Source organism: Panthera onca, chromosome E1, assembly GCF_046562875.1.
Source record: "Panthera onca isolate mPanOnc1 chromosome E1, mPanOnc1 haplotype 2, whole genome shotgun sequence".
Lineage (NCBI taxonomy): Eukaryota > Metazoa > Chordata > Mammalia > Carnivora > Felidae > Panthera > Panthera onca.
In genome coordinates this window covers 34,347,900-34,372,898 of record NC_138352.1, presented here as the reverse complement: position 1 = coordinate 34,372,898, position 24,999 = coordinate 34,347,900, and the positions used below count along the sequence as shown (strand labels likewise).

Genomic DNA, 24,999 nt, shown 5'->3' with positions numbered 1-24,999 from the left:
CCCAGTGATGTGCCCTTTCTACTTGATTTGGATAATTCAGAAAGCAGCAGGCAGACTTCATCTTAGTTCAAGGCAGTGTTTCCTCTGGAAACTTCAGTACATTGTTAGCAATTTGGAAACTGAGCTCTCCCTAGACAGTAGTGCTTCCTTGTATATGATGACTGGCACCACCAAATAGCTCCTGAAGGGTCGGTCTATGGAGGAGTGGGATTAGTGGAGAATCTCTCCTCCCACACACTGCCTGTTTTAGAGAACTGCCAGTTGACCTCATCTCCCTTCTTCCACTATTGACATTCAATGCTTCTAATCGCAGGAGGGGGTTAAGAGCTTGTACTTCGTTAGAAAGTCACACCTCATTTCTGGAAACCACTCAGTGAGCTGAGGTGGCTTGTGCTCAAAGTCTGTGAGCTCTATCTCACTAATGTCCAGCGGTCAGCCACCCAGAAAATCTAGTCCCTGATGGGGCAGGTCACAGCAGCTGTCCCAGAGCAGTCGCTCTGTACCACACATGGCAGAGGAATTTTTGGTTCCTTTGCTTATTCATTCTCCTAACATTCAGGTGACCAGGCCAGTTCCCGCTTGGTCACTTGATTGGAGGCACAATGTCTGAAATAATCTTTAGTGATTCTATTTCCCATCCAGTCTTTACTTTGTGGGAGGTAGAAAGTTAAGATCCACACCCTCCCCCCCCCCCCCCACACTGAGTTCAGCTAACTGTTAAGAATGTGCATGATGGAGATCAGTGAGAATCGTTCCATGTTTATCATCAGTGTTCTCTTCCAATCCCTTCACCTGCTCCAGCACCACCCCACTTTTGTTGATCAAGTACACATTTCATCTTCAAAATAAAAATTTATTTAATCTGTAACAAGAACATTGAATCTGCACATTTGCGCACAAGTTCACATTTAAAAACAGCAGAGCACATCAGTAATAAAAAAACCCTATAATACAAGTGGAACATCCCAACCACCAGGAAGATTAAGGGAGGAGATGAGACCACTCTATATTCTGCTTCAAATGCCTCAGAAAGGTCCCAGAGATTCCAGGGAGCACCTGCTTTATTTAATAAAATGTGAGCATAAAAGTTTGGACTGGCCTGGGGCAAAGGTAACAGTCAGTGGGAGAGTCTTTTGGACTTATTTCCTACATTTAAAACAAGTCCTACAAAACAAAGTACAAAGAAAGAAAAAAAAAAGGCACCTCAAGCTATGCCAGGCAAACCAAAATCCAATAAAACATAAAAACCAAACAATTCCCTGTGGGCCTGTTGATTGAGAATCATTTCAGGGCCAGTTACCCAGTTTCCAGGTTGGGTCATCAGCTTGAAGTAAGCCCTGGGTATTAGCTCTGCATGTGTAGAGGACACTGCCACCAGTGTCGCTGTGAGGACACAGATGGCAGCTGGTCATATACCCTCTGAGGCATCTTGAAGCCAATGAGGGATGATTCCAGTTTAGAAATCCTGTCCTAGATCTCTGGGGCACTGAGAAAGTGAGGCTGGTTTTCTTTTCATAGCAGGAGCCAGGCCCGGTCACCCACCACTTCCAGGCTGGAAAAGTACAGAAGCACCTTGCAATAGCTCTCCATGGCATCAAGGAACCCCAAAGCCCTGGGACAGGGTTAGGAGTGTGCAGCTTCCTGCTTTGGCGGCAGGCTTTTCCTAAAGTGGGTGTTAGAGGAGTTGAGGCAGCAAATACATTTATGCCTAATACATGCCTTGACCTTTTAGTCTGGAAGGGAAAACAAGGTCCAAGATACTTTCAAGTTGGACTGGTGCTGAAAGAGCTACAATTTCACCTACCATCAAAAAAAAAAAAAAAAAAAAAAAAAAAAGCATAACAAAACTGGACAAAAATGACACTAGCCATTCACTGTTATAACCATCACTGAAAGACACACCATCACTGACTGGGGAAATGACGATTTCCATACAGAGTGTTAAACAGGAGTGTGGGACACAGACGGAAAAATTAGCTCCAGGTCCTCCCCATGTACCAACCAGTGGGCTGACCACTCTGGCCTTGCTTTGTGTGAGGACTCACAGGACAGCCAGGGCTGGGTGCCTGGAGGAGGATACTGAGTGGCTATCAAGATGATGCATGTTTTAATTATCACAATGTAAACAAAGTATCCACAAATAGTTGTCAAAAAGAGCCAAAGAATGGCTTTATTTAAAAATTTTTCAATGCCCTTAAAAGTAACCCTCTTTGCATAATGCTTTCTTAAAAGAAAACAACTCCCACAAAAACACCTTTACCAAACATGCTTAGATCACTTTAAACTGAAATCCTCAGATGGAACGGGTGAAGATTTCTGTGAGCTGCTATGTCTCAGAAACTTCAGGTCTATCCAAAAGTAACTGTCTGGGGCCTTTCAGTAGGAGGGGACCTCAGAGCCTGGGCTGTCTTCCTCAGGCTGTCCTTGGAGTGCTTGGTAGTTCCCCAAATGAGAAAGAATTGGGATAAAGGTATAGAATCAGGAAAATGCTAAAGACCCTGAAGAGCCCGGGATGCTAAGAATGATCCCAAACATTAAGAATCTGAAAGGCAACCAAAATGAGATGATGATTACTCCACTACAGTACTATAGTTCTACTATAGTATATACCACTCCTAAGTGTTTCTAAAATCCAGAACGGGTTGGGGTTTCTCTCCTTCCTACTGACCAGGTAACCCTCCAGATTACAGCTCTAAAGTGTGCTCCTGGGGCTTTTACCCTCTGCACCAAAATGTTATTTTATATTTGCACGTGTGCACGCACATACACACTTACTCTCTCCTCCAGAGTAACTTGAGAGCCAGACTATGGTGGCTTTCAAAATAAAGAGAGCAAGAGGTCAAGACTTTTCCTACTCCTGTCCATCTACTAGACCTGCTGTTCCAGGTCTGAGTTTTCCATGAATGGAAAAGAGAAATAGGCCTCCCAAGACTATCAGAAAGTTTGAAGACAAGAAAGTCCGAGAAGTCCTTGAGAGTGCTCATCATGTACTTCCCCTGGACCTCGCTCAGCTATGCATATAACACAAGAACACTCAGTTGTGGGAGTTTTGAGAGGGCTGGCAAAACCCCATGGCAAGGTTGAATTACAGGCCCTGTGTAGAAGATGTTTATTTAAGCAGGTAAATTAAATGATTTAAAAAAAAAAAAAAAAAAGGAAGGCAGAGCAAGACTATTTTCTTTTCCTTTTCTAAAAAGTCATCTTCACAGCATTAGAGGATCTCTTCCCCATCTTTGTTCTTACTTAATGCAGGGATAGTGAGCGTTCGACACGACTGCAGGGGAGTAGAGAGAACAGTGCAATACTGTTGATCCTGCTTGTACTTAATGTGAGGGATGTCACCATTTCAAAGGGTTAATGAGCGGGCACCACTCTCTTCACCTCTCACCCCACCACAACTTTCTGTCTTTTCTCCATCAATAATGGCGGTGGTGGAAGTGCCTCAACAAGACAGGGCCGTTTAGATGGATGAGCCCTGGAAATTCATAACCCTGTCTTGCAAGCCTCCTCACACTGGTACATACCACCTAAAAAAACACTTCATAACATATTAAATATCCAGGAACCACAAAGCCATGTGGATGATACATGTGAACATGTAAGGAAACTATTTAGGGACAGCACAGGTACACAAAATTACTACATCATAAAGACACTAGAGCGGGAGGCTTCTGTCCAATCCACCTCCTGGCAGCGATGTCAGACCCAACCATGGCTTCCACACAGCGACTGGATTCACAGCTCCCCTGGAGCATCTGTGAATAGCCTCAGTCCACCTCTCTGTAGCAGGTCACCCTGCTACCTGCCCCCACCAAACTCCAGCCTCTGACATTCCCTTGACAGTCTAGGTATCCACCTTTTCCTCTCAGTGCTGTGATGAACCAAAAAACCAAAACTCAACTCTGTACTTGGTCAATCTCTCAGCAAGGTGGACATCAACCAGAGCCAACAGAAGCAATGTGCAAACCTCTTCAGTTCTGATGAGCTGCAGAGGGTGTTTCATTCCAGGCTAAATGCTTCTTGTAAGCAGCTGAAATAAGCTTGTTTATGGCAAGTGCTCCTGTGTTAAGGATCTCCACAATAGCAGCAAAGCAACAGCATCCTAAATGGAGTCATAATGGGTGCCTGCCCTTGGCGGGGAGCGGGGGGGGGGGGCTCCCCACAACCTTTCAGCCCAATCCACATGAGAAGCTTCCACCCTGGGCCAGCAGTAACACTCACAGACTCCTTGGCTGTGGTTCAGCTACTGGCAAACAACCTACCCTGGGATCTCAGTCTCAAAGAGAAATCAGACTTCAGTCAAACTGTGATCTAATGGGAGCCTTTAGGGGTTTCTCTGAGGAGGAAGTTACTAACACATAATTTGGCAGGAGCTGGCGATTAGAAGTCTCCATTTAAACAATTAAAACCACCATCAACATATTCTGCAGATTCCTACCAACACCCATCAGTTTTATTTCTGTGCTGTGTGTTTTCTCCAGTTGCAGCTTTACTTCTTTTTAAAAAGAATAAATCAAAAAGATCCTACGACATCAACAACAAAACACTGTAAGAAAGTGACAACATTATGTACATAAATACTGTGTATAAGCTAGAGAAATGACAAATCTTTCAGGAAAATAAAAAAAACAACAACCCATGTCAAGTGTTAACAGTGATAACATTGGTAAGAAAACTTTGCATTCAATGGAGGTTATACATAGGTAATGTAACAATTCAAATATCATCTATGAAATTTAAAAAAAAAAGGCAGCATTGAAGAAACAGCATGAAGGAGGAAAGTAAACTGGAAAATATGGCCATTAAACTCAGAAGGCCCACAGAATTATTCAAGTAATGGAAGTGTTAAAACCCTATGTAATGTATTCATTTTACAAGAACACACTGACTTTCAATTGCTGTTTTTCAAACCTGTCCCTATTACGTTTTGGTTGAAAGGATCTTGCATTTCCTGGCAGGGAGGGCCAGGATGACCACCTACGTGGAGCCCACTGACCCAGCCTCTCCAGACTGCGCCTCCTTCTTCTCGTATGCATTCCTCTACACAGGACCCCTCGGGTTTCATTTGGGGTTCACTTTGAACTTAAAAATTATGTGTTTGGGGGGAAAAACCCTATTTGCTTGCTAAGTTTACAAAGCCAGCCACTATTGTGCCTTTCTGTGATGATATACTCTGGAATACCAGAAGAAGTGGATTCTGGAAGACCCCTTCGAAAGCACAGCGGAATTTGCCAACTTGGGGAATTCCTGGTGGGCGGGGGCCCAAGGCTCAGAGACTTGTGGCTGCCCTTCGGCCCAATCTCAGGCTTTGGGTCTGAAGACCAAACCATCATCACACAGGCCCAGGGGAAGAGGAGCATTTCCAATTCCCAGCTTCCTCCCCACCCTCCCCATCTGCTTCCTTCTGCAAGCAAGCAAGCAAGCAAGCAAGCAAGCAAGCAAGCAAGCAAGCAAGAGTGCTTTTTCTCAGAGGGCAAAAATGAGGAGCTGATGGGAGCTGATTGAAAAACAGCAATTTGCCTTTGATAAAGGTGCTCTTTGAAAATGAGTATTTTTTGAGGTTTGATTTTTCGAAAAATAAAAAAATGATAAAATGGTCTTGCTGTCCAAATCAATCTCTCACGCACACATACACAGAGAAAAAAACCCTAACCCTGCATGCGCCAGGAACAGTAAAATGACCAAAATATTGTAAAATTAACCAATAAAGTGCATGTTCTTTACATATTACACCTGCCCCTTTTACAAACATTTCTTTTAGAAAGTCACATGTGTAGGCTCAGAATCACATGGTATTATAGAAGGGGTTGGTTGTCCGTTTTTTATCATTTGCTTTTTTCAGTCTCCTAAGGGGGTGAGTTCTGCCGTGCTGCTGACGGGGCGCCACAGCCAGCCCGGGAGCCGGGCCTGCACGCTGAAGTCCCTGGGGTTGTAGCAAAGGAAGGCCTCCTTCAGAACTAGTCAATTTGGGTTCTGCCCTTGGGAGCAAACACTGCTGACCGTAACCAAATTCTTTGGCATACTGTACGATAGGCTTCTCCACTGGCTTGCTCTGAGCGATACACTCTGTTGTTTTGAGTTGCTCTATAAAATACTTGGTGGGCTCTAGGTTCTGGGGGGCATCTGGGTTTTCTGAGGACTCCTGGGGCTCCATGGCATGCATGCCTGAGTCTGTTCTGATGAAGGGCTGAAGCAGTTTGAGATGAGAGGGCTCGGAGGAGACAGGCTCTCTATCTGATAAACAGTCTTTACAGAGGTCCAAGTAACCTAACTTGGCAAGGGAAGCTGAATGCCGCATTTGGGCTGTTTTGGTGAGTCCTGCCTGGCAGATCGCTCGGGACTCGATGTCTTTAGTGCGCTCTTTCACCACACTGAGGCTATGGCTGACACTCTTCATACTGTCACTACTAGAGCTATGTGGGGGTTGACAGGCTGCAGGTAATGGGTCCAGTTTTTCTTGTAACTCCCCAATATTATCACCAAGTTTGCTTAAGTCTTCACTCCTTAACAGAGAGCCCTCATATGGCACTTCACTGCCACTGGAGAGTGCACCGTCCAGACCTTCTTCCCAGCCGCCCTGCTCCAAAGAGGGCTCGTTGTCTGTGGTGCTGCTTTGCTCTGTGAAGCCTTCCAGGTGAACTACGGCCCGGGAATGTGCGTAATCCAAGTTGGCAGACGGTACATGGGTTGTGTGACTGACAAAAGGTGTTCCTGTCTCCAGTGCCACTGACAGGCTGTTGTCCCAGTCTTCAGGGCTGCTCAGGGTAGAGGTCAGGTTGGTGGGACTGTCGTGCTCAGGAGAGGAAGAATGAGGCAGAGGTAGCAGTGTGGGGTGCAGAGCAGGCTGGTCGGGGCCCAGAGTCCTGTTCAGATTTTCATCCAGTGTACAGAGGACGGTGATGGAATTCTCCCTTTTCACGCTCCTCAGTCCTTGCTCCCCACTCTTTTCGCTGGTGGCTCTTTCACCCCCTTGCCCAGTGTGACTGGGTGACATAATGATTTCGATCTTCTTGGGAAGGGAAAGAGGGACCGACTGTGTCTCAGATCCCTGGCATGAAACCACAGTCCTCGGATCCTTCAGGACTCCTTCCAGCTTTGTTCTAATATCTGACCCTGGGTACTCTTGAAACTCCAGCGGCTCTAGTGCTGGAACAATGGCATTTTGCTCGGAATGGGGCAGCAGGCCAGCCTCAGACCCACTGCATTTCCCTTTGCCCTTGTTAATCTCTGGTTCCTTGGGGACAAAAGAATGTTCTAGGGTAGCTTCATCACTCTTCCCTTTTGGTGCTAGGTCTGCCACAGAAGACTCATTCTTGGAATTCTTGCGGATGGACAATGAGGTACAACCAGGGGCAGCACCATGGTGCTCTTGCTCCTGTCGCAAGCGTTCTTCAAACTCCAAGGTGGCTCGCCTCACAGACCCAGGGCACCACTTGGCACCCGGGTGCATCCCTGGGCCCCAGAGTTCTTGTTCCTCCTCAGCTGGTTCTTCTTCTTCCAACTCTGTGGTGAATGAGTGTGTAGTCAGGCAGCCTTCTAGGTCCCACTTCCCTGAGTCTTTGGCTAGTTCAGGCTGGGCTGTGTAGGAACCTTCATTCTGCTCCAGATTTCCAGGTTTGTTCTCTAGGGCCTGGGCCCTCTCCAGGGGCAGCTCATGGATGGTGTGCTTCTTTGGTGTATGGCATGGGTTGGATAGGATGTCTCCTTTCAGTTGAATCTGTCCAACTCCTTGACTGATGGATTCGATCTCAGTGACGATTTCTTTGACTGAAATTGCATTTTCTGAGTGAGATTGCATGAAGATATCTGGGCTGACCAGCTCTGAGATTGCCTAGGGAGAAACAGTGAGATGGTTATGGCAAAGTGCAGTCTAATTAAAAATGCCAGATGTTGTACTTATTAATCTTCTAATCCAGGAGAACCTTCTGGCTATGAGGACACAAATCACAGAGTGCCTGGGACTGTCCTCTGGCCATCTGTTTTGTCATACAAAAAAAACCCAGATTCATTAAAGGCAGAGATACAAAATTAGTTACAGGTTGAATCACTGCCTACTAAACTTTTGTTCTGTTTACTCAAACAGAATTCTGACCCAATATCTTGTTCCAAAAATGAATAGCAGATAGCCTTGGAGGTTCCTATAATCCTTACTTTCCTAAGATTATTAGCGTTCAGGATTTAGGCCATATTGGGATAGATGAGATTTTTCTTTTCTGGCCTATCAACTTCCAGTTGGATTTTTTTTTTTTTTAATATTTATTTATTTGTTTGTTTGTTTGTTTATTTATTTAGAGAGAGCACGAGCTAGCGAGCGCGGGGGAGGGCAGAGAGGAAGACAGAATCTGAAGCAGGCTCCAGGCTCTGAGCTGTCAGCACAGAGCCCAACACGGGGCTTGAACTCATGCACCATGAGATCATGACCTAAGCCGAAGTCAGACACTTAACCGACTGACCCACCCAGGCACCCCTCAACTTCCACTTTGATTCTAACCTTATTTAAGAAAAGGAGTTCCATTCAAGGGCTCAGTGGCCACCTTCAACATGCCCAGTGATAGGGCGAGATGGATGAGGTTATCATCTAATGCCTGATTTGGAGACTCACTGCTCCCTTCTCTCCTCTGTCCTGCCAGCTTTCCTCCTGATCCTCCCCCTGCACCTCCTGGCAGTAGCATTCCAGCACATGAGGGCACTCTGTACCTGATCACACAATTTCCAAGTTTGACATGGCTCCTTCTGGGAGAGATTTACTTGGCTTATGCAGCCATATGCCTGAGCAACTTAGAAACTGTGACTCTCTGACATTTTACTGTTCTACCAGTTACAATTCCTAGATGGATTTAGAACAAGGCAAAAGAAAACTGGCCAACACAAAATCAAGTCCTATGGTGGGGGGGGAGGGGGGGGGGAAGATAAGGATTTCAAAATCTGGAAATGGCCATTGGACATCTCTTAAAGTGGCATCATGATAGCCATCAATCTGCTTTGTTAACATTTTTATAAGCCTTCAACATATAATATTTCCGTACGAATTGTTTTGGTCTTTCTCCTTCAAGAGAAAGTCAGAACTAGTACAAACTAACAAGGTCAGTTATGCCTTTGGGAGAAATCTCCTGGGACATTAGGCAGAGGTAAACTAGCCAAGACTGGGAGAGAAGCCACAGTGAGCCCAGTGTGTGCATGGGCTGTGGAGAGTGCTCATATGACTAGGGACTTTGCAGAAAAGCTATTTCTGTCGGAGCTGCTACACCCACTGGTCCAAAGGAGAGCTCAAGCATTCTGATTTCCCAGTAGAGAGAAGACAGCAGCAGAGGCAATGAATGTCCTGGGATAGCTGAGACAGAGAAAAGATGAGTAACGGACAAGGTGGTAAATATAAGTAGATAGATATCAGGAGATATCAAAATGTAGTCACTCCCACTGAAACCATTAAGTGAAATTTGGCAGGTGAGAGTAAATCTGTCATCATTTACTTCCCAACTACTGTATTATATTGATCTAAGATACCATTATTGTTTTTAAGATGCATCCCAATTTCAGAAGTGTCAAAATGAGAATAAGTGTGAGTTTTAGCATTGATGATACACAGTAATTCTTTCCCTGGGCTCCTAAGAGTTCATATGCTACAGAGAAGAATCCAGGGATTCTGTCTGCTCTCAATCATTTCCTCAAACCATCCCCCAAGTCTTGGATACTACAGGGTCTGAGATGAGGAACAATCCAGAAACATTATTAATAACATCATCATCAAGAACTCAGCATTGGTTCCTACTCTAACAACTATTCACACATGTCTAGTCTTTGCATTTTCTGAGACAGAAAGAATTTCCCAAACAAATCCATCTCCACAAAAAGGCCTTACTCATTATCCCAGACACTTCATTATTGGTGAGATCTGGTCTGAACTGCAGAGGATCAGGGAAGGGACCTCTCCTTGTGCAGGCAAGACATTCATTCTGACTAATCCCTTCTTCCCACATCCCCTCTCAGAAGTGCTTCTAAAAACACCAAAAATCTGGAAAGATAAGTTTCTCAAAAGGCAATGGATTAAAAAAAATTTTTAATCCTAAATTTTTAAGGAAAGTCTCGGCTATAGAGTCTCTCCCGTACTGCCTTCCTAAATCTTTAGCAACATCAAAAATACAATGAACAGAGCAGACTCCCAACTATTTTATCTTCAAAGAGAACTTCATTAGGTAGAAAACTATAAAGACAGTTTTTACCTTTGACTGTTCCTCATCTATTGAAGATTCTTCAGATGCATGGGGAGTATTACTCAAAGAGCTGCTTCTCTGGTCGTCAGCTGTCACTTCAGAAGGGGTTACTTCTACCACTGAAAGTCGACAGGTCTCACCCCTTCCTCCACCCAGTTCTTCCATCCTTGAGTGAGAAAAAGATCGAGACCGGGTTTCTTGGGAAAGCTCTACAAACTTCTCTAGGGCGCTAAAAAAATCAATGCGATCTGTACTGAAATCTGAGACTTCAGCCTGGCAAGTGGGTTGGGGGCTCGGTGATTCAGGATCAGGGGACATGGGAAGGTCTTTCAGGCGAGATGTCAATTCTTCCAGAGGCAGTAAGTGGACGTTCACATCTGTTTTCAGCGCATCTGTCTCCAGATCTTCCACTGTTAAGTCTGGGAACTTGTTGGCAATTTCTGGGGCCTGTCCAGGTTGGATTAAGGCTTTGGATGCATGGCAGTTGTCAAGAGGGAATTTTGATTCATTGAGACAACACCCTGATGGGCATCCATTGATGTCATTTAGGTTTAATTCATCTTCAATCTGTCCGGCATGAAATTCCCTAGAAGTAAACTCCAAGCAGATCATTCTTTCTTTGGTACACAGGCCCTTCTGATTTTCATCTTGTGGGACAACATGTTCCACAAAGACGGGAGGTATGGGTGGGTGACTCTCCATGGTCTTCACCTCGGCAATCTGGTCTGCTGAGGTGGTGATCTCCTTCTTGTTGAGTTCTAGCCCTGGTTTGCAGATAGGTTCGTGGTGGTCTGAGAGGTCGCTATCTGAATGAGATCTCCAGAGCTTGTTATGTCGCTGTTTGCTGTGGGGACATACACAGGAAATGCCTCACTCTGGTTTGTGAAATCAACCAACACCCACCCAGGAAATCGCTCCCAGATAATATTAAATCTTAACCTGCAAAATGCTTTGTTAATACCCAGTGGAAGAAGTAGGCAATAAACATTTGTAAAGATGCTCAATTTGGGGCACCTGGGTGATTCAGTTGGTTGAGGATTCGACTCTTGATTTTGGCTCAGGTCATGATCTCATGGTTTGTGAGATCGGGCCCCAAGTCAGGTTTGTGTGTACAGCCTGGAACTTGCTTGGGATTCTGTCTCCCTCTCTGCCCCTCCCTAACTTGTATCTGTCTCTCTCAAAATAAATAAATAAAGTTTAAAAAAAGATGCTCTATTTAACTAATAGCAAAATACAAAAACAAAACAACAAAAATCAATATGATATCTGATTTTTTACCTATCAGACTGACAAGATCTAAAATGGTTAACAGCTAGTGTTGATGATGGCATAGCCAGACAAGCCCTCTCACATACAATCTTGAGTACAATCTGACAATAGCTCTCAAAATTTAACCCTTTATCCAGCAATCAATTCTTTTAAGGATTTTTCTTGGAGAAATACAACTATAGGTGCACAAAGATACAAAGATGTTTACTATGTAATACTGTGGTACTAAAGGATCAGACACGAAAAAGAAAGGATTTATTAAAAAAACTTTTTTTAATGTTTACTTATTGATAGACTTTTTAAGAGAGAGAGAGAGACAGACAGACAGACACAGAGAGACAGAGTGAGACAGAGTACGAGCCGGAGAGGGGCAGGGAGAGAAGGAGACACAGAATCTGAAGCAGGCTCCGGGCTCCAAGCTGTCAGCACAGAGCCTGATGCAGGTTTCAAACCCATGAACCATGATGCAGGTTTCAAACCCATGAACCATGAGATCATGACCTGAGCTGAAGTTGGATGCCCAACCAACTGAGCCACCCAGGTGCCTCAAAAAGAGGATTTATTTGAATTACAGTCCATATACCCACATGCTACAGGTACTTTAGTAGAATGTTGTCCAAGATGAGTGAAAGAGCATGCTGACCACATTTGGAATGGTCAGTTCCCAGGTTAATAAGTACAGGAAAATATTTGGAGGTACATCATCAAATTGGTAACAGGGTTTCTTTCAAGGAAGGCAGAATACTTTTGGAGAGGGCTTTACTGTCTTTACTCTGTATTTCTATAAATTTTAAAATTTAAAAATGAGCATGTTTAACATTAATAACTGGGGAGGGGGAAACTAAAACAAAATAGCACCTAAACAATACAAAGAGAAATATTCTATTGGAGCTCATTCCAAGTTCTCATAATTTGGATAAAGAGCTGATACACAGTTAATCACTGAAGTAGAAATGTGAGGAGGGTGGTAATCTTTCTTGAATTAGAAATCAAAGATGAGGCTAATAAATCCACAAAGGTTGGTAACAGAATGGAAGAGGATATGCATAAAGTATAGGCTTCTTCCATAAGGATCTCTGGATAAAAACCATCAAGCTGAGGTGACACCTGGAAAAGCAGGTGGCCTAAAGGAAGATCACACACACAGATCCATCCTTTAGCTCATTTTACAGAGAGAAGGTCTGATGGGATGAAATTTTAGTTGATACCATATTCTCTAACAAGGGAGCAGTTTCCAAAGCCCTAGCCAAAAAGAAAAAGGTGATGGCCCTGTGGCTGGTCAGAATCACCTGCCCAGGAAACAGGTCTCTTATTTAGGGGTGTGGTTTCCATGACTTACAAGTTGATGAAGAATTACCTAACTGCGGGGTGGAATGGGAAACAGCCCAAAACAATTTACCGCCTGCTCAGGGCCACGCCTGCCTATGAATCTCTGCCGAGTCATGCGCCTGCACTAATGTGAACCCCTGTTTGTTCTCAGCTCTGCACCTGCTCTCAGCTCCCCCTGTCTGGCTGTGGCTTGGGTGGGGCTCTGACTCAGGCCTGCACAGCAGAAGAGTGCTTTTCTGAGTAGGGAACAGGTCATTCTGTTTATGAAGACAAGCTATAATCAATAGCAGGGAGGAAGATAGGGTTTTCACCCTTTCCAAGCTGCATGAACTCTAGCCACCCCTAGGAGGAGACAACATATCACACTTCCCAAACAAGTGAGTGACTGTGGGAGGGGCAAGCTGAATGGTTGGATAGGTGGGGCTTAAATTGTACATTGTGATCAACAGAGGCCAATGTGCTTCCCTTTAAAGTTTCCTTTCTATCTGGACACTCTTGTTTCCTGACCTACATATGGCTCTGTTCTCCAATTTCTATCCCTCACCCATCATGATGATGTTCAAACCTGCACCAAGACCACTCAGCCCCCATGGCAGGACAATTCCTGTGATGCAGATGACTGGGAAGACAGGGAATAGCTGTTCTCACCTTTCTAAGGACAGCTTATCTTATCAGTTAACAGGCAAATGGGATTTTTCTCATGATCCCAAGAACCTTCCAAAGTATGATTTTTTTGAAACTGCCTGCAAATCACCAATCAATCAGGAGGGAATGAGACTAAAATTACACTAATAGGTACCAACAGCGTATGTTTCAGAGGAAGTGGCTGATGTTACAGCTGCTTTCTTTGCCCAGCAGGGATTTCATTCTCTTCCTGGGGGAGATAATCATCAGAAAATATTAGGTCAGGGCTCTGGAATTAAACTGACACCTTCTTGTAAAGGAGAAAGAAAAATCCCAATCCAAAGATAGGTCTGATTCCACTGCCTTTTTCACTTTTGCAATAGCACCTGCAGGGAGAGTGGTGGGCAGCTCTTTGATACAAACAAGACACTCATTACTATGGCCTTTGCAGCACTGCTACTCTAGGGCCCCTTCCTGCTCCCCTCCCTCCTCCTCCCACCTCAGAGGTTAGTAAATTCTGTCCTGAATTTTGTACTTATCATCTTCTTTCTTTATAGTGTCGACATGTTGTGTTTTTGTAAAAATTTTTTGATGTTCATTTATTTTTCAGAGAGAGAGAGAGAGAGAGAGAGAGAGAGAGAGAGAGAATGAACACCTGAAGTAGGAAGGGGCAGAGAGAGGGAGACACAGAATCTGAAGTAGGTTCCAGGATCTGAGCTGTCAGCACAGAGCCTGATGCGAGGCTTGAACCCACAGAATGGCGAGATCATGACCTGAACTGAAGTCAGATGCTTAACCGCTGAGCCACCCAGGTGCCCCGACAGGTTGTGTTCTCAATACACTGCCTAGTTTTGTATGTTGTGAACTTACATAATGAAATCATACTCTATGTATGGATTCTTCTGTAACTGCTTTTTGCCTACACTGTTTCTAAGATTCATCAGGAGTGCCAGGGTGACTCAGTGGGTTGAGCTCAGCTCAGATCATGATCTTGTGGTTCGTGAGTTAGAGCCCCGCGTCGGGCTCTGCGTGGACAGCTCAGAGGCTGGAGCCTGCTTCGTATTGTGTCTCCCTCTCTCTCTGCCCCTCCCCGGCTCCCACTCAGTCTCTCTGTCTCTAAAAGAAATAAACATTAAAAAAATAAGATTCATCAGTGTGTATAGCTATAATTTCAGCGAGTATGATGAATATGCCACGGTTTATGTATCCATCTGTTGATGAACAGTTTTGGCTACTACAAGTAGCACTGTCATGGACATTCCTGTACTTGGTGCATACTTTGGTTTCTTTTTTTTTTTTTTTTTTAATTTTTTTTTTCAACGTTTTTTATTTATTTTTGGGACAGAGAGAGACAGAGCATGAACGGGGGAGGGGCAGAGAGAGAGGGAGACACAGAATCGGAAACAGGCTCCAGGCTCCGAGCCATCAGCCCAGAGCCTGACGCGGGGCTCGAACTCACGGACCACGAGATCGTGACCTGGCTGAAGTCAGACGCTTAACCGACTGCGCCACCCAGGCGCCCCCATACTTTGGTTTCTAAAAGATGCTATATATATGAGAAGAAAAGGTGGGTCATAGGGCATACGTGCATCATCAGTTTTACTCAGTAACACCAAACTGTTTTCCAGTGCTGCTTTTTCCAAGCCAGCTTATTCTGATGCTCCATCACTGGTAGGATAGATGTAAGACATTAGATTGTATTTATTATTTTAAACTGTTAATGTTTAAATTCAGCTCACTCCTTCCATCTATTTCAGGTAGGCACCAAGTAAACAAGTTGTCAAAAAGAACTTCAGAGTTGGTTTGTGGCCTGGATGATGCAAATAAGTCTCAGGTTCTTTTCTCCCCTGAGTGACCGTGGGCCTAAATTTGTATTCACATAAACACACTGACACACACATAAGATGACTGGGTCATTCTGGGCAAGAATTTGGCCTTTTACTTCATAAATGAATAGTAAGGAAATCTAATGACCGGACACATATGACATCCATTTTCTTGCCTCTAATTTGCTTTCTTCTTGTTACATGTTTGGTAAAGCACTAACCTACCTTGTTTGAGAAAGGTTTTTATAGAAGAAAATACTGCTAAAAATGGGGTATCGGTTATAGTAAAATCAGAGTGTTTATGGTTACTTTTTAGGGCATGAGGCAGCCTGAAGAAAGGAGGGAGAAGAAAGAGAAAAAGCACCAACCAAGCACGTTCTGTGTGGTATGCATGGTCGTAAATGCTTTAAGATTATTTCACTGAAGGGGCACCTGGGTGGCTCAGTTGGTTAAGCATCTGACTCTTGATTTCAACTCAGGACATGATCTCATGGTTCGTGAGTTTGAGCCCTGCACTGGGCTCTGTGCTGACAGCGCAGAGCCTGCCTGGGACTCTCTTTCTCTCTCTCTGCATTTCCCGCTTGTGCTCTCTCTCAACAATAAAACAAAAACCTAAAAGATTATTTCACTAAAAAGCTATTAAGAAAATCCTTTAAATCTCAATTGTGAATTGGGTGCATTTTTGGGTTTCCTTCTGCTGACTGACCACTGTGCACCAGCTAACTAGACTTCAATGTGTCCACCAGCAAAGCTGGGGAGTGTAAAAGACACCTCTGCCTCTTCTGGCCCTGGTGACAGGGGCGTTCAAAGAATCAGAACTGACATCCATGAAGACATGTGGCATGAACTCTCCCTGGCTATAACCCAGTGTTTCTTCTCTGCTCTTTGTACACAGGAACCTAATCTCATAGACACATGGTCCAGCTTGCAAATGACTGAAATCTGAACTTGTCTAACGGAACATAAATCTGCCAGATACCTGCATGATCAGAGTACAGAATAACAAACAGGGATGTTGGCAGTTTAATGGAGGGTTTCAACACACACGTATACACATACACACATGCGCGTGCGTGGACACACACACAGCCTCTTCCTGTCTCACTCTCATCCCCCAGCTATAATAACAGAAAAAATAAAGTTAGATATAAACAGTTACCAGTGGCCTTATGATACCCTCACTTTTAGGTCTAAAGGATTATATTAAATATTAGTCTTCCCTAGGCTCTTAAAGACATACTGAAATATGCAAAAAGTCCCTTGCATTTTAGACAGGTGGTCACTGTTAGGCCCATACCCTCACATCTGATCAAGAGACTATAACCAATTCATAAGTCACTTACCGGGGCCTGGCATCACTTTGGTAAACTTCACTTCTACCAAGACATCAAAGTACTGAGAGCTAATACACCCTCAAACAGAAGGCTGCCACCTCAAGTTAAGTACCCAGTGCCTCCCTAGACAACCATGGGGCTAGAGAATGCTAGGATCAGGGCTCTATCTTTTTTGGGAAAACCACCACGTACTTCCTGGGAGAAGATGTGGAATACAAGATCAAAGCACCTCCACAGGAAATGGATTTCTTTGCAAACACAATGAATGGAATTTTTCGAAGGACTTTCCTCTTCTGGCTACCTAAGCTGCCAGGTAACTGATAGAGCTTCAGGCAGTTCCAGGAGTCTGGGGCTTTTCTCTCTTTGCTCTTCTAAGCAGGCAGGTCCTAGAGTAGCACTTTACAGCTGGCAAGAGTCTGCTGGGCCCACTTCACTTGGCAGCTAGCTCAGCAGTAGTCTACAAGTGCTGTTTCTTAACAACACACCAGAGACTGCAGACCCTAATGGCTGTCCACCCAGCAGGCACTCCCACTTTTTCCTAACTCGCAGAGGCCTGATTTGGTTTGGGTATTCACTGTTCCATGGGAGCCCCAGCAGGAGACAGTCTGGAGGGAGAAGAGTAGGGACAGGCCACTTATTCCCCTAGCTCCCTCCCCACAGGGCCATTTCAGGCTGGTGTGTCCCTTGACTGAAGGTTATTTCTCCTCTCTGAAGGTACCTCTTTTTTCAGGAGTCTCCTTCTAGGTTCTAGTAACTGCTCCCTCCCTCTTTGGGCCTAGCAGCTATTACCAAACAGCTCTGCTGATCCAAGTCCCTTGATTCCACCACAACCCCACACCTCTGTAAAAAGTAGCTTTATAAAAAGCCCTTCTCAAATAATCCTAATCCGAGTATGCGGTTTCTTGCTGAAATCCCAAGTGATGGAGGTATTTCACTACTTGCAGCTAAAAGCAGTTTGTATGATATTCCTAGAACTAAGATTCTAGTTCTTAAAATCCAGGAAATATCACAATATAGGAAATTCCATGACCACTTCCTAATCTAGTTTTTTTTTTTAATGTTTAATTTTACTTATTTTGGCGGGGGGAGGGGCAGGGAGAGTGGGAGAGAGAATCCAAAGCAGGTTCCTCGCTGCCAGCACAGAGCCTGATGTGGGGCTGGAACCCATGAACCATGAGATCATGACCTGGGCCGAAATCAAGAGCTGGATGCTTAACCAGCTGAGCCACCTAAGCGCCCTCCTATTCTAGTTTCTAATGGACTTACTGTGTCTGTGGGTGGTAGAAGGAGGATGAAATAAATGGCACATGTATATGTCTGTTTTCTGGGAGCCTTGGAGAAAGGAGATGATGGGAATCCCATCAGAATAACCCTTACCAGTATAGAGTATACATTTATACATGTTTTTATTTACAAAAACCTTGTGAGATAGGGTTCTTGATTTTCATTTTGTAGATGGGGTCAGGTGAGGATCACGACTGTGAAGTAACTTCTCAAAGTTCCAGCAAGGGGATGAACCAGAGATGGAAACCAGATCTACTGACTCAAATTCTGTGGTTTTCTCATTCCTCGGGGCTTGCCTCTCCCTCCATGAATCAAGCCCAGAAAGGCAGGATGGAAGAGAAATGGAAAGGAAGAGGCAGTTGTGATTTGTGGATTTATGCTGCCCTTCTTATCCTCATCTAAGATTTTTCTGAAGTTCCTTTAACATCTAAGAAAAACCACATATGCTAAAAAAACCCAACCCAACAGCTTGCAGTAGCCTGGGATTCCAGAATAAATACTGAAATTGGCAGGACACATAGTATCCTTGCTCTTGATGGGTCACGTGAGGACACTGCCTAACATCCGTCATGTGTGTGTCTGGGAACATACAATATTTATGTCTCATCCAGCACTCAGATGCCTCCTTCTTGTGCCAAAAAGAACTGCTGTGTCCTACCTTCTGATCTAATCTAAAAATGTCATCAAAATCTGGCCCCAAAGACCTATAAATTCTTTTTAAGTGGAGGAGACTTGAGTATCCTCCCAGCCTCCTAAAAGAATGGCTCAGATGAAATCATGCCAAGTACTGAGTAAACGGGAGGGGTTTTTTAGTGGAAACCATAATGCTACGCTGTGGCTGCATTTTCACAATACTTCGGGGGTGGGAGGGTGGTCCCTCTGCCTGGATAGGCTGGAAGGCTAGTTAACATTTTGTTCAGGGGAAACACAGCCCAGATTCAACAGTCAAGACCAAGTCATGAGACTCACTAGAGGCAAACTCTGGCACCAGCCCCAACTGCTTCTAGGCAGCTGTGCCTTCATTTGAACAAAACCACCTAGAACATGCCCACATGGAAAAAACAAAGCAAAATCTAGCACTGCACAGAACTTTAGCATGTGGCATCTCAGGAAACTGATGCTTAAATCCAGTTTAGTATAGGAATCTTTTTCTCTGAAAGCAATGAAGATGGTTATCACTTATATGTGTGTAATCTAAAAAAGCCAAACAGAGAAAGAGAGAATAGAGTGGTGGTATATTAGGGGGTAGAGGATGGGGGAAATGGGGTGATGCTGGTCAAAGGGTACAAACTTCCAGTTATAAGAGTAACAAATTCTGGGGATCTAATGTACAGCCTGGAGATTATAGCTCATAACACTGTATCATATACTACAGCGTTGCTAAGAGAGATCCTAAATATTTTTACCACACACAAAAAATGGTAATTATGTTAAAGGGATGGAGATGTTAGCTAATGGTATGGTGATAATCAGTTTGCAATATATAAGTGTATCAAATCAACACAGTGGACACCTTAAACTTACACAATGTTATAGGTCAATTCTATCTCAATAAAGCTAGGGTGGGGGTTAAATGCTGGCTAAGCAGTATAACTGTTGAATATGTGTTGCTATAGTTAAAAAAAAAAAAAAAAAGAAAAAAAAGACCGGTTATTAGGTGAAGAGGTAGACTGAAGAATAGCTTTTGTGAGAAAATATCCACCAATATATGTGGTAAGACTTGGAGAACATGTAAGATAATGTTGATTACTGTATGTGGATATTGAATTTATAAATGATTTTTCCCTTTGTATTGTCTGCATTTTTGCAAAGCATATATATAAAAGCAGAGGGAAAGATTTTTAAAAAGAAAACAAGAGAGCTATTTCCGGAAAGTGCCTTCATACCCCAAATCTGATTTGTCACGTGACCAAAAATTTGAAGACGACTCACTGAAACCAAGCACTGAAAAAAATAATGCCAAAAATTTCTAAGAATTTCATCTATGCTTAGCATTTCTTCGGGAGCAAGAAGTACCCATTTTGATAAGGTAGCTGTATCTGGCCTTAGATGATGTTGAGAAATGTTTATGATAATCAGCACCTAGTTGAGAACTAAAGTAAGAGAACAGTATTTCCACCTTTCAGTTTAAAAGTCTTTAAACACCCAATCTTCCATACTAATCTTAAATGCTTGTACTTATTTTTTAAAAACTAGATTGAGAGAAGTTTCAATTTTCAAAATGTATCACATATCCAAATTAGGTTGAAAACTAGCTGCAGGGAAGGACATTTTACCTTGGTCCAAGGAGTGTAACAGAGGGAAGATCTGAGAAAGTCACTGCAGGACTCACCTGGCCAGCAAGATGCCCTGGTACTCTTCCAGTTGTCTCATGAAGCTGGGGTTGGGCTTGGTCACTGTTCGCCTTTCCTTCACGTAGTCATAGGCTCGATCCAGATTCCACCCATATTCCTTCATTGCGTAGGCAATCACAGTGGAGGCTGAGCGACTCACCCCCATTTTGCAGTGCACAAGGCATTTAGATCCATGTTTCCTAGGTTGGGGGATTGAGGTACAGAGAAAAACACTATAGTGAGTACATTTTAAAAGCTAGGTTCTAAATGTTTCCAAGTCTCCTGTTGCCCTTCCATTTTCTTTCAATCCATCCTACCTTAGTGTAGTTGTATACATGTATAGTCAAATGTGCAGGGAGGGTAGGCAATTCTAGTGTACTCAAACAATATTCAATGTTAATATTAATTCTTTTTAATTTATTCAAGCAAACATTTACCAGGCAACCATCATATGTAAGACAATGTACAAGGTCCTGGGATGCAAAGATAAGTAAATCTTCTAAAGGGTAGGGGGTTCAGTGGGAGAAACAGATAATTAAAATGGTAACTGCAATGACAGTTGATCACAGATTGTGAGGGGAAGAATTTTCAATTTAGAGACTGGACTCCATTTTATGTGTTTGGAGGCCAGTCCCCGCACCGCCTCAGGGACATGTTTCAAGGCTGGCACACTCTTGAGTTAAGAGTGTGACAGTGATTCATCTAATTCATCCAAATGTTCGGAGTTGCTTCTAGTTCAAGTTCCAGTAAAGGTTCTGCCCCTGGAGGAAAGTACAAAACAAATGAAACTAACCCTCCTCTTTACTCAGATGTAGCCCTAGATATTATTTTTCACCACACTACCACCCTGTTCGGCCTAGGGGCTGGCTAGACAATCTGTGAGGTTAGATGGGACCATGTGATGCCCTATGTGACTTTCTTAGTGAGGAGGGTGGAATGATTAACTACCTGTTGTTTTAATGGAGTGGAAGAAAGAGAAAACAAAGTTACCATAAAGTGACACTAAGAAACAAACAAAACCCTTTAGTCTTAACATGCCAGAGCTCATTACGGCTGGATATGAACATTACTCAGTTATGCTACTTCTCTAATAACACAATGTGTGACACAGAGTAAGTCTTCAAATATTTACCAAATATATGAACAAACTTAGGGGTGGTCTGCTGTTAGAGCTGTCAGCTGTTAAGTAAAAATATTTTAAAATATGGAAAAAAGAATGGTTACTCTTTTTACCGGTATACATGGGCTAAAAAAATCCTTCCCAAGTAGCTATTCCAATAAGTTATAAAAAAAAAAAAAAAATATATATATATATACATCGCCTAATAGGGAAATCTATTCACTCACTCATTCACTATATCACAGTAGACAAGCTTCCTTCCAGAAGCTTGTAATTCTTCTCTTGGAGATAGATACACATTGAAGAGTTAACTACAATGCAAGGAGACATGAGGTTCTGTGCCAAAATGAGTGAACCAGATAAGTGATAGGAAGAAAGAGAATGGTTGGCAATAATGGTCTGGAAAAACTGAAATAGTCTAAAAAGGAAAGTAAGATTAACCTGCTACCCATCATTTAGAGGCAAAATTTTGGAGTCCATAGGTTGGTGCAGGTGTTTGTCTGTGTGTGCTTAGATGATCCCAACTGACTAGGATATTGTTTTGTTTATGACACCACAGGGTTTTCATTTAAACTACAGTGCACAGTGACTCAGACCGAAGTTCAGACATGTGCTCTATATTTTTCCATCAAAAGCTCTGACATCAAATTTCAGGTCCATACTTGCAGGCTTTGAAGGTACTCAAAGTTGGACAGTTTTAAGAAAAATACAATTATAAAACCCACTCACATAAAATCATTTCTTCATTTTGAACTGGGCTTTTTCAGGGGATGGCTTCTAACTCACATACTGAAAGATTTGAAGTCAGTTCTCACCTAATCCAACTTCATCTTTCAGTTCTGGCCACACACTTCCCCTATCTCTCCCATCCCTCCCTGAGCCAGTTGTCTAGATTAAGCCTGGTATCACTTTAGGAATCCTAAACCCACGCATATGTAGGTTGTGTCTGGAATTCAGGACCCTGATTTGGATGAAATACATGAGGTGTCCAGGGGGCCATTTAAGGAGGCACTCACTCACAGACGCTGACCCACACTTGCATGGGCCTGAGCAAGAGGGCCCGCTTACAGCAACCTGGGTGCCTCACATATCTCACCTCAATCCCAGCCCTGCTGAAATTGGCTTTTATTTTCACGGGGACTGGGGCCTCATCTGAACTCTAGCCTCTTTGGCAGTGATCCTGACAACTTGCCTGGTCTTTTCCAGTCTCCTTTGCTCAAGGACCTAGACTATATACTAGATGGACTCTGAAATCAGACATGATCTCAGGTTCAAGTCCTATCTTCACCACTTGTTACTTAAGCTCTCTGAACCTCATCTCTACAGTCTGTCCCCATCTCTACAAAAGGATGACAGCACATGCCTCTCTAGGTTTTGGAAAATATTACATAAGAGAATATGGGTAAAGTATTTGGCATGCAGTAAGCATGCCATGAGTGGTATTATTGAGAACAATTTCATAGGCTTCAAAAATATAAAACACTCAGGTGTTAGCTAAGGACTGAGAGTATGGGCTCAAAGCTAGTGTAGGAGGATTCAGGGTAACTAAGAGGAAGGACTTCTTGACTATGGAGGGTCTGCAGAGAGATGTGGAATCAGTGCTGAAGGAGGACTTTAAAAACAGAAGTGCTTCTCATCTGCCATGGATGATTTGGATGTGGTCCCATTGAAGAGGGCAGCACGGCCAGCATGCTCACTTACAGTTCCTTCTACTGAAGGAATATGTAGGATTGGCAAGGAAATCCCCAGGGACTTAAAAAAAAATTAGTGCTGACATATTAATACTAATTAATATTAAACACTAAATTAATACTATTAAATAGTTTCACTAGAAGGACCAATTTAAAGATGACATCAACAGAAGGGCCAGAGAAAAATTTCACTGTTTAGAGTACCATAAAAGTAAAGTAAAAGAATGAGAAGGCTTCCAAACCCCACTACGTGTCTCCTCGTCTTCAGGAAGAAGAGCTCTGTGCTCCGCCCATGCGGGGCAATTTCTATTACACAACTTTCAAATGTCCACCTTGACAACTTAAGCATTTCATTCAGAATTTCTTCCTTCTCTCATTCTTATTTCTTTTGCAGCAGCTTAGGTTTATTTTCCCTAATTTTGTGCTCAATGGAAACAGTCAACATGAGGTGATCTTCTTCCAGGGGCTTCATCTACTTACAGGAAAAGGATGAAGTCTCTAGTCAACTCTTCCCTAGGATTAAGGAATCTCAGTGTCCTTTTTCTCTTTACTTTCTTCTCCCTGAGTATAGTCAAGCAGGTTATCTATAGCTTTAGGCCTCACCCATGGATGGTGCACAAGGAACACAGGTCAGAATATGTGTGTGGGACTATTACTCACTTTGCTTTAGAGATGAATTTGTAAGTGTCATTCCAGTAAGCCAGGAGATCCGTTGCCTCTTCGTCATATACGCGGATGTTATGATACTCAAAGACTCCTGGGAAGAAGTTATCTATCTCTCGAGTGACATTCAAGATATAGCGCACCCTGTGAGGAAACCAAGGGAGAATATGGGCTCTACTACTAGGTTCCTCTTGAGTTGTTAAAATTACCAGAAAGATAGTTTATTCTTTGGAAGTCATTTGTATTAAATCACGACTATTAACATCTACCTCAAGGAAAAAAAAAAAAACCAGGAAAGGGAAAAATCTCCTTTACCTTTCTAAATGTCAGATTTTGCTCTATTACTCTCTCTAAACTACAAGAAAGGCAAAAGAGGTGAGGGATGGGAGGGTCAGAGGAAAGTTGGACCTAAAACTCTCTTAACTCTCTAAGCTGCATTCCTGGCCACCACAGCAGGAGATGTGTCTGAGTTCTCCCATACCGAGAGGCTTGCAGAAAAGGGTTTCTGTATCATAAATTTCTTCTGCTCTCTCTCTCTCACTGCACAACTTCAATAAATGCTTGGGTCTAGTTTGCCACAGGGTTATCTTTTCTCAGTGCTGTGTGGACTTAAACATCACTGGAGTTTACTCCAGCAACACAACACAGACTTACTTATTTCTCTCTGTAGAAGCCGCTTCCTTCTTAGAACTACACGTGGGTTCTTACAAACCCAATCTCTGAAGTCAGAGAAATGACTACAGAGAGACAGAGAGAGAGAGTCATAGTTAACCAATTCTGTGGTTAAGTTCCAGAGATCAAAATTTTTCTGAAACATTTGAATCTCGGCATCAAAGTCCATTACTACAAAGAATTTTTTTCCTTTTTAATTTAAAAAGCAAGCATATGCAATTGTGGAAAACAGTATGTACAGTTACTCTACAGCATATTCCTCTCTGAGGTATAAATCCAAAAGAAATGAAAACATAAGTCTACCCCAAAATTTGTGTGTGAATGGTCACAGCATTCATACATTAATAGCTAAAAAGTGGCAACAACTCAAATGTCCATCAACTGACAAATGTGGTATTTCCAAACAATGGAACATTACTTGGCAATAAAAAAGGGAATGAAGTTACTAATACATGTTTCAACATTGATAGATCTTGAAAATATAATGTTAAGTGGAAGATACTATTCTTTTTTTTTTTTTAATTGTTTTTTCAACGTTTATTTATTTTTGAGACAGAGAGAGACAGAGCATGAACAGGGGAGGGTCAGAGAGAGGGAGACACAGAATCTGAAACAGGCTCCAGGCTCCGAGCTGTCAGCACAG

The 24,999-nt window shown here is 43.2% G+C and overlaps 1 protein-coding gene across 6 annotated transcripts in view; it reads right to left on the bottom strand.

The window, feature by feature from the left end:
• Positions 1-832: 832 nt before the first annotated feature.
• Positions 833-24,999, bottom strand: part of SSH2 (slingshot protein phosphatase 2) — a 256,836-nt gene continuing 232,669 nt past the window's right edge. For all 6 annotated transcript variants that reach the window (XM_060647808.3, XM_060647811.3, XM_060647805.3 and 3 more), the window contains 4 exons: positions 23,682-23,828; positions 20,210-20,410; positions 10,221-11,055; positions 833-7,831 (listed from right to left, as the gene is read on the bottom strand). In XM_060647808.3, the coding sequence (XP_060503791.2) occupies positions 5,786-7,831; positions 10,221-11,055; positions 20,210-20,410; positions 23,682-23,828 (3,229 nt within the window). In that variant the 3' untranslated portion in view covers positions 833-5,785. The remainder of the gene's footprint in view (positions 7,832-10,220; positions 11,056-20,209; positions 20,411-23,681; positions 23,829-24,999) is intronic.